Source organism: Setaria viridis, chromosome 6, assembly GCF_005286985.2.
Source record: "Setaria viridis chromosome 6, Setaria_viridis_v4.0, whole genome shotgun sequence".
Lineage (NCBI taxonomy): Eukaryota > Viridiplantae > Streptophyta > Magnoliopsida > Poales > Poaceae > Setaria > Setaria viridis.
The window spans coordinates 22,198,265-22,208,513 of NC_048268.2; the positions used below are offsets into that span (position 1 = coordinate 22,198,265).

General features: G+C 42.3%; 1 protein-coding gene across 1 annotated transcript; it reads right to left on the reverse strand.

Moving 5' to 3' along the window:
• Positions 1 to 2,347: 2,347 nt before the first annotated feature.
• On the reverse strand, positions 2,348 to 6,621 carry LOC117861016 (bifunctional nuclease 2). The gene is made up of 11 exons (XM_034744470.2): positions 6,458 to 6,621; positions 5,285 to 5,583; positions 4,518 to 4,688; positions 4,376 to 4,425; positions 4,242 to 4,298; positions 4,097 to 4,162; positions 3,931 to 4,005; positions 3,445 to 3,563; positions 2,973 to 3,064; positions 2,631 to 2,689; positions 2,348 to 2,551 (listed from the first exon to the last, which is right to left on the reverse strand). Exons 2-10 carry the CDS (start codon positions 5,577 to 5,579, stop codon positions 2,634 to 2,636), a joined length of 981 nt encoding a protein of 326 aa, XP_034600361.1. The 5' UTR covers positions 5,580 to 5,583; positions 6,458 to 6,621; the 3' UTR covers positions 2,348 to 2,551; positions 2,631 to 2,633.
• Positions 6,622 to 10,249: the final 3,628 nt, after the last annotated feature.

Consider the following 10,249-nt stretch of genomic DNA (forward strand, 5'->3'; position numbering starts at 1 on the left):
ACCTCTAGCGTCTCATCCCATGGTTACCAGGTCCAAGATGGGCTCTCTCAAGCAAGTTCATCCCATGAACCTATCCGCCATTAGCGTGATGGCCTCTCCTGTTCCGGCTAACTATCGCAGTGCTCCAGCGGATTCCTAGCTGGAGGGTAGCAATGGCAGATGAGTATCACGCTCTCATTGATAATGGCACATGGAAGCTCAGTTCCTCATCCATCTAGTGCAAATATGGTGTCAGGCAAGTGGATTTTTAAACATAAATTTCACTCAGATGGCACTCTAGCTCGGCACAAGGCGCGTTGGGTAGTCCGTGGATTCCCTCAGCAGTATGGGATTGACTATGATGAGATATTTAGCTCGGTTGTGAAGCCCACTAGCATATGGACTGTTCTGAGAATTGCTGTCTCTCGTCAGTGGCCGATTCATCAGCTTGATGTGAAGAACTCCTTTCTCTGTGGCCATCTTCATGAGACCATCTATTGTCAGCAACCTCCTGGATTTGTTGATCCTTCAGCGCTAGATCATGTGTGCCTACTGCAGAAGTCGCTCTATGGGCTTAAGCAAGCTCCTCGCGCCTGGTACCAACGGTTTGCCACTTATATTCGCCAGCTGGGATTTGTACCACCATCCTCCGACACATCGCTGTTTGTCTACAAGGATGGTGCTAGTATTGCATACCTGCTGCTCTATGTTGACGACATTGTTCTCACTGCCTCATCCACAGATGCGCTTCATCATATCATCACTCGACTCCACTCGGAGTTTGCCATGACTGATCTTGGGGTCCTCCACCACTTTCTTGGCATTTCGGTCAACCGTACCTGCGATGGCTTGTTGTTGTCCCAGCGATAATATGCAGTTGATCTTCTCCAGCGCACCAGTATGGCTGACAGCAAGTCCAAACTCTCTGCTGCTGATGGTGCCCCCATTACTAATTCATCGGAGTATAGGAGTCTTGCCGGAGCCCTTCAGTATCTTACTTTGACTCGCCCTGATTTGACCTATAATGTTCAACAAGTCTGCCTCTTCATGCTTGATCCGCGTGAACCTCATCTTGCATTGGTCAAGCGTATCATTCGCTATGTGAAGGGCACATTGGACGTTGGTCTTCACATTGGTACCGGTCCCGTTGATTCTCTCACGGCCTATTCAGATGCGGATGGCGCTCCACTTCTAGCTAATGTGTCTACCTCGGCGATACTTTGGTATCTTGATCCTCCAAACGCCAAACCATCGTCTCCCGTTCCAGTGCAGAGGTGGAGTAACAGCCTGTGGCTCATGCAGTTGCTGAGTGCTGTTAGATGCACCAGCTCCTCCAGGATCTTCATGTTCCTATTGCTTCTACGACGGTTGTCTACTGCGACAATGTGAGCGCTGTCTATATAACCGCCAATCCCGTCCATCATTGTCGCACAAAGCATATAGAGATTGATATCCATTTCGTCCATGAGAAGGTCGCGCTCGGGCAAGTCCGTGTTCTCCACGTCCCCTCGGCGCATCAGTATGCAGACATCATAATAAAAGATCTTCCTGTACAATTGTTTACTAACTTTAGGACTAGTCTTGGCATTCGCCTAACTCCCCCTGCGACTGTGGGCAGGTATTAGAGTATATATAGTTGTATATGTGTTGTACTCATGTTTCTTGTACACCAAGCATATATATATATATATATATATATATATATATATATATATATATATATATATATATATATATATATATATATATATATATATATATATATATATATAAAAGGTCACCCGTCTCCAAGGGTATGCGGTGTTTCCCTGTCTCTCTGCAACTTCTATTATGCAGTCATTTTTTTAGATAATGGAAAAAGTTCCATCTTCAAAACCCTCTGGAGAGGAGCATCCTACCACGATTATTACAGACGGATTTGCAAAATGAAAGGCCATCTATTGTGCAGTCATACTTAGTTGAACATTTGAGATCATACTTAGTTGAACATATGACTAGGAACGTTTTCCTCTTGAATCTTGATATGTCCGGCCGCATCTCTGACCCGCACACACCGTATAACTGCAAGGTCGCCTCCAATACCACATCCTAGAGTCCAAACAGCTCATATCAACTCACGCAGCCTCGACCACACACTCCTACCAATATATTTGTGGTTTCATCCTCACTTTATGCAAAGAATTAACACCAATCTGCTTGTACTTTCATCATCGCTCTCTGTAAAAGAATTAACATTAACCCGAGGTTCGTAACATCTCTCTATATTGGTGCAACTCACCTTCAACCACCAATTGAGGCCTAACCCTCCATATACTCACTAGCACATCATGTCATGAAGATATTTTACTTCCGAGGACATGTACATTCGTGCCAGCAAACATGACAGATTTTTGTTTTCCATGGATTAGTTTTTACTTGGAAGCTTAGTCTGAATTTACAGAAGCCAGTTCTCAAGTCCATATAATATGTACAGCTAGTTACATAGAGCCATAACCAGTGTCAGGTTATCCGGAATGCACACTGGAATGCAGCAGGGCACCATCTTTATTTACACCATCCAGACGAGCCGAACCTGTCAAAAGTCATAAACAATCACAAATCCACCAACGGAGAGTAACTAGACAGAAAACGGAGCTACACAAGTTTAGAACCTGTCAGGCCCAGTTTTTCCGCTTGGACCTCAGCTGCATCAGTTTGTCCTTCCATGATGCTGTAGAAACCAAGAATGCAATCAACATTTGAAATAAAAGAACACTCACTATTTTTTGAAGATTAACGCACTTGTTCATATATCCCATAAGGTGATTTATTGTAAGCTCAGGGTCCTTTGCAGAGTACAGAACGTTGGTTGCAAAGGAAAAGAGTTATTCTTATTTAACATTTCAAACGGTTTCAAGGAAACACTAAGTCAAGTAGTCTGTCAGATTCTCTGGAAACATTGTCTTGATTGCTGGATGAATCTGAATGAAGCCATAAGAAGATAGTATCATTACCGGCATCCTTATATCTCTCTTCAACAGCTGCGATGAGCATGTTCCGCACTAATCCGAACTCTTGAGCCTCGACGCAGGGCTGTCCATCGGGTCTGATAAAAGTGCAAGTGTCATGAAGAATGCAGAATATAGGTCAGTCATTGAGCTTTCTGCATCCTAAACAGAAAAGTGCAGACGGATCTCCTAAAAGTATGTCCAGGACAAGGACTATGAAAAAGCATCAATTTATTAGTGCCTCTTTGGTCTTTTGTCCTCACAGTTTTAATTATTAGAGCTTCCACCGCCCCACTCTCCTGTACATCATAGCTCAGAGTGCATATTTTGTTTGTTTGTGGGATAATTTGTGGAAGCATATAAGTAACCAATTTATGGGCAAACACAAACCAAAGTAAACCACCACTGCTGCAGCTATTGCATCACATTATTGATTTCAGGCAATCAGCAACAATAATAAGTATACTTTCTAAAAGACCTGTCAAGTTCTGTAAACAACAGCCCCTCTGATAGACCAGCTGCTACCGCCTTTCTTGCTGGCTCAATTGGCCTTATGCCATCACTGTATGCAAGACTTCTATGAACTTGAATAGGAACCTGTTCATGTCAAGAAAGTAACATCAATATGGAGAATATGGATTTAAATTCTTGTAAACATTGTAAATATAAACCAGTGTCCATTTTTCTATTCATTGAAATTCCTCAATTTCGTGGGCCAAGACTGTATACTAACACAAATGCTGTATGTCTCTTGGTACCATTAAGGCATTACGGTCTCAATAAATTTGTGAGCATGGATGTGTTATTTATTTTTTTTACAAAAAATAGACAAACTAGATTCAGGCATGTCCAATCATAAAAGGAAACACAATACAGAAACAAAAAGGAGGGCAAGAACTGAAAACATAAGACTCTGCAAATGAATTAGCATCTAGCAGAACCTTTGGCAAGAATATAAATATACCTTGCAGCGAACCGCAATGTTGATAGCATCTGAAGGTCGAAGATCAAAGGTGATACTGTCTGTAGGGTCTTCTATCTGCAGGACAGGTGGTCTCCAGTTTAGAATATAGATTAAAATGAAATGGTTCCATCCTAGAAAAAACTAAATAAGATATTAAGATTGGTACCTTTGTTAGATAAAGTTCAGCACAATATGCTTCTTGAATTCTTTTGTTTACCCGAACAAGTTTTACCTGGAAAATAGTACAAACATCATAATAGGAGCGACAAGTGAATCAAAATGCTATTATGTGGGCTTCCAGATTAAGCTACCTCATAACCCATTTTATCAATCATTTCCTTAACAACTTGATATATTGTAGGTCGTGCCTACAACAGAAAAGCGTCATAGACTGCATCTAGTGTTATAAACTGAAGCAAATAGCTATAGTGATAGAAGGTATTACAATGTGGACATTGCGAATAGCTGCCATCAAAAGTACGCTTGGCATCTCCACTGCAAAAAAGTAAGAACATACATTTATATGAAAATCAATCAAAAGTTCCAATTTCAAAACAAACAGATCAAAGTAAAAGAGTTTCACATACAGACGATGATTGGAAGTAATGTTTCGCTCCCGTCTTCAATCCTCAAAACAATAGCTGGTTGTGGTGCACTCTCTGGAATGTTTCTCCCTTGTGAATTATTATGCACACATCGCAGGTTCTTCCCATCTCGCATCTTGATTACATACCCTTCTGATCCACTTCTCACCTCAACTGAGACAGAGAACCACAACTAGAGATGTTATCTTCAATAAACTGAGGATACCCATGTCTAGAATGTTAGAGTTTAACTAATTAGTTGTTGGACAATAAATTTACTCACTTTTACATCAGTAGAACTCAATTCAACTCATATTTGAGCATCATTAAGATTTAGGAAATATCTGAACCATCATCTGTTATCGTGACTTAGGCCTGTTCAAAACTGTTTCAATAAAACCATTCCAAACTGGCTGGTCACTTTTCGCACTGCATGCGAAAAGTAGTTGCAATTGAAGTTAACACACATTGCAACATGTTGCCAACCTGTTGGGAATGGTTTTGACTAAAACAATTTTGAACACCCCTAATGTGACTAATGTATGGTAGCATATGACATAATAGTCCATACATAGTGCAACAGTAGCAGTAGAGCTACCAAAAAACATGTCAAAACTGCATTGGAAGTAAAATATTCAGTTGTTCCCTTTAGCTAGTAATAATGCCTAGTGGTTCACCAGAGAACTTAAAATGCTCAGAAAATCATCTTATCAGGAAAAATAAATTTTAGAGTAACAACTCGAGGAGTTATCTTCGTGTGAAAAGGTTACCTGCTTCTAGCACAGTTGAATTAACATAATCTTCATCACTCTCGCTAAAGTTTCCAGCCATGTATCCATTACCATCAGAAGATGAGCTGAAGCTACAGCAAACATGGCTGGAATTCTTCGCGGGCGGCTGAGAGATTGGAGAAATGAATCTAGTAACGTTCCTGTATTTTGACATGGCACCAAAGAATGCTGTCCCAAGCTGCCCAGATTTGACCAGAGAGTTGCTGATGAGAGCAGCAGCGGGCAGTTTTGCTTGCATCGCCGGACGGCATAGAACAGGCCCCTCCATCGCCATCAATCTGCCAACATGGTAAAAATGAAACCGATAAATAAATATACATGGCGGTGACGGGATATAAGTCCAAGTAAATAAATATCCTGGGGAATAAGTCCAAGTCACCAATAGCAACGGAAAAGTCAGAAAATGATTCCTGCTCTGCTTGTATGCATTATCAATTTTACATTTGCTGACACTGACGTATCAACCAACAATCTGGCTTCAGAGCTGAGGTGGGATGCGCTCTACAATGTCTGATCCTAACCGAGTGCTGATTGTTTACCCCCCAGCCCCGAAATGTAGTGTCGTTTGTTGCGTCTCATCGACAGAAATTTTTGATCGAAACAAGCATTCTAAACCGATTTCATTACCGCAGCTGGAGATACCATGGAATATTTGGCCTACACTAAGGTTACAGTAATCCTTTGATTCGCATCAACATCAGAACGAATTGTTTAGCAAGGTCATCTTGCTTGAACCCAAAATTGATCAATCGTTTATCCTGGTCCAGAATTTTTAAAACGCATACTTCCCCGAATGCACGCCACACCGGCACATGGAAATCAATCAAAGTACTGGCCAAACAGCCACGAAACGGCATCCGTCTTCACGCCACAGCCCGAGCAGCGAAGGAAAACCAAGCAAGAATCCGCCCAAATCGAAGCTTAACCGCAAAGCACTCACCCGAAGCCAGTCAAATCCAACCAAACAGAGAAAGAGAAGCAACGGCCGCCTGCTCCCAAGAAACGAGAAAAAGGAAACGAGGAAAGAATCCTTGAAAAGGCAAAGAATCGCAAGAGACTAGGAGAGCGAGAGAGGCCGCAAGAATCGGATCGCGAATCGCGTCGGGGCCAAGACTGATTTGGAAAAGGGGGACTAGGAGAGGATCGGCTTACCAGCAGCAATGGCCGCCGGTCCTTCGGAACCGAGGAAGCAGAGCAACGAGAAGGCGACCGGGAGAAGTGGATTATTGTTTGGTTTGTGACGATGGATGGATGTGTCCGGGTGGAAAAAGGAATAGAGAGAGGTTGGGGCTCTCGCCTTTCGCTTCATCTGGAAGAGATCAGAAGCATGAAACGGTGGGCGAGAAGGGGAGTTCCTCTCCTGAATTACTCTTTTGCCCCTACCCTATTGGATCGGCACTTGTTTTGGCTCTCGGGTTGTCGCCATGGCTGAGCACAGCATTTAGCACTACTTCCGCCGAAGATACAGCTAGCTCTACGTTTAGATTTTGTTTTAAAATATTACTATTTTTTATACTATTGCTTCACCTCAACAATCTTATAAGTCGTCTCATACAATGTCATATAGGATTTTTGCTGATGTGAAGGAGAGAATATGATGAGAGAGGAAGAGGTCGTTGTTTCACGAAATAACTACCTTATAGGCTAAATTTTAGAGCTACGAGACGACTGCTCTACCGTTGTACGAGTTGTGGTTACGTGCAACTCATAATATTTTTTTTCTATGCATAAATTAAGGAAATATAATTACTATGAGATAACTTAAAAAGATAATATATTATACAAGTTGTTGTTAAGTCGTCTCATGATTACGTATCAATGCATAAGACTATCTATTAGACAACACCAATACACTTACCTTAAGTTTGGATGTGAGGCAGCGACTCTATTCACTCCAAGTCTCCGACACACTTTCTGGTAATATAATTTCCCAATAGCGTTTGGTTTTGGTTTTCAGTTCACATGCGTACCAACAAATCCGGCAGCATTGCTGGCCACATCATGGACGTGGAGCCGGTTGCCTTATATAGAGTTAATAGAGATCAAATTAATCTCTTTTAGTTACTACTCCCAGTCTGTCTGAAAATGTTTAAAACTATATATATTGTGAGAAGAAGGAGTACAATGTTCTGTAAAACATTTAGTGACTCTAAAAAGAGCATTCAAGCATCTTTTATTTATTGTGCAAGCACCTAGGCAAAATAATCTTAGAGCTACCTCAAGAAGAAATGCTTTAATATCTAAAAGAAATAGACGCATGTTTAGTTCATGATCCGAGCAACGGAGCAAGCCTAGCAAATATTTATCCATGTCCAAAGTCTGGGCAGTGCCAAATTGGAGTCTAGAAAGTTGCATTTATTTTGTGACAAAACCAAAACATTAGGGTGCTGTCATGTCAAATATGTTAGTACGATACGTGATACCCACTATCGATTATTTTCTAACATGGCTCTTGTTTTATAGATTAAATCACACGATTTAGGAGTTATGATTATTTAAATCTTGTTAAACAAAGGTACAAAGCATTGAATACCGGCTATTAGAAGATGGAACGTCATCTATACCGAGATAGAAAGAAGTAACCGCTAAACAAGTTTTTCTTTGACAAAAGGTACGCGTATTGAATAGGAAGTATAGGTTTCGCCAAATCTATGCGGTGTATTTTTCTAGCCCAAGTTGTACTAGCTACTCCATACAAAGACTTTGCCTGGCTTTTTTTTTATTTAGCCATGACCAATATTCGGCCTCGAACCATGTAAAAGGGCAAATTACCTAGACGTGCGTGGCTAAATTTTGGTGTGGCTCCCTTGGAAAATAAACTAAACATGCTCTAAAAGAATAGGCTGGGTCCATGCATTTAAGAATCAATGCGGTACATGGTACCTCGCCAAATACCCTTTACTCATGATCCACCGCTTCATACCAAGTTACCACTCTTTTTAGAAATGCCATGGGTAAGAAATATATGCTAGCATTTTATCTTTACATACAATGAGGTTAAATGTCTTATATTTGAGATCTTTTGCCAATGTACAATACGAATCTTTCAAATAAGACTGATTGAACATGCTAAAATATCGTAACGTCTAATATCGTAACGTCTAAGAGAAAATGCCTCTGCATTAAAAGTGTGGCAAATAAAGCCGACATAGAAGGAGCCAAGAGCCTGCCAGGTGGGGTCCCAGAAATTGTCAAACCCGCATTATCATGCGTTCATCCATCCTCTAGAAACCCCCTCTTTATTACCTGCTCACGCAAGCACGCACTGGGCCAAAGGCACAAAACCCAAAAGACGCAAAGTACGCCCACATCCTCCGTTGACAAAACCACCAGGGGGCATTTCCGTCCTGCCGTTCGCTTGGAGGAGGAGGTGCCGAGGTGGGACTGTACTCTGGGGTCACGGCGCAGGGCGACGCATGTGGTAGAGTGACCCACCACCCGCAGTCTGCCGTGCGGTGGATTGGATAAGGCTGGTCTGGTTTTCCATTCCTGCGCGCCACCCATCCCTTTCTTTCTCTTTCTCTTTCTCTCTCTCTCTCCACTTGCTCTTGTTCTCTCTCTCTTTAAGCCGTTTTCTATGAAGGCCGCGGTGTTCGTCCGAGTGATGCAAGGAACCAAGAAGTCGTGTAATTCTTTGTTTTTTTTTTTCGCGGAGAGAGCTTTATTAAAATATCTGGCACATGCAGGAACAGTAAAAAAAAAAGAAGGGGATTGTTATATCATATCCGAATGTTTTTTTACTCCTCCCCACGTTTGAATATAGCCCTTGTTTACTTCCCTCCAAACTCCCAACTTTGACACTATGCAAAAAGAAGATTCCCCATCACATCAAACTTGCGGTACATGCATGGAGTACTAAATGTAGACGAAATCAAAAACTAATTGCACAGTTTTGTTGTACTTTGCGAGACGAATCTTTTGAGCCTAATTAGTCAATATTTGGACAATAATTCACAAATACAAACGAAACGCTACAGTGTCGCATTTATGGCAAAATGCCAATCTTGCCACTCCCAACTTGGGAAGTAAACAAGGCCATAGCTACTGAAGGATTCCATGCCTCAGCAGCTTCTTTTTATCTACAACAACAGTTTCTTTTTCAACTCCGGCGAGTTAGGTTTGGGGTGGGGTTACTTGTGGCCGCCTGAAGCGTCCCCACATAAGTAGAGACTAAATGTGATACAAATATCAGTCCCAGGAGGCTGATAACACATTTATTCGACAGATAATTCAGTTACCGTACAACTCCCAAGGGAGTGGGCGTGAAAGCCACGCAGTGATAAACAGTAAATAAATAACGGCGGCTAACCAAGCGACTGCCAAGAGACAGCACTCGGGACTACACGGCAGCAGCAGCATCTTGGGTAGGCCAACACCACAGGCAGCGTTGGGTGCGGACACAACCTCTACTCAAGGTCTTCGGCGACGAAGTCCGGGTCTTCCTCTATAGCAACGAAGCAAGGGTGAGTACAAACGTACTCAACAAGTCCAACCCCATCCACGGAGGGGGATAAAAGTATATGCACAGGTCACAACAAGGATAGGCTAGAGTTCATTTGCGGTAAAGCTAAATTTTCAACACATGCAGGGGATCGTTTTCGAAAGGGTTTTTGTAAAGTTTTCCTTTAGTACCCGAAATATTGAGTGGGGTCGACCCTACACAAAGGATCCAAGTTTTTATCGCTATCGGACTCCCCGTCCGTCATAGCGCACGGCACATTTGCCGGACTCTTCCAAAATCCCACTCCCATACACACCCACACGTGACATCCTTGCCCAAGAACTAGTTATGTGACCAAGCCGTAACTCGTCCAATGCCGTGGACACGGCTACCCGGATAGGTTTTAACTCTGCAGAGGGTGTACACTTTTCCCACAAGTAGGGTACCGTATCGCGATCACCTTAGTGACGGTACAGATCCTAACAAAGCCATTACCCACCTTA

Coding starts and splice junctions, on each gene's coding strand:
- LOC117861016 (XM_034744470.2), bottom strand. CDS start 5,579: ATGGCGATGGAGGGGCCTGTTCTATGCCGTCCGGCGATGCAAGCAAAA. Junction 4,163..4,241: donor TTGATAAAATGGGTTATGAG/GTAGCTTAATCT, acceptor ACTATTTTCCAG/GTAAAACTTGTTCGGGTAAA. Junction 3,065..3,444: donor TTGTTTACAGAACTTGACAG/GTCTTTTAGAAA, acceptor CACTTTTATCAG/ACCCGATGGACAGCCCTGCG.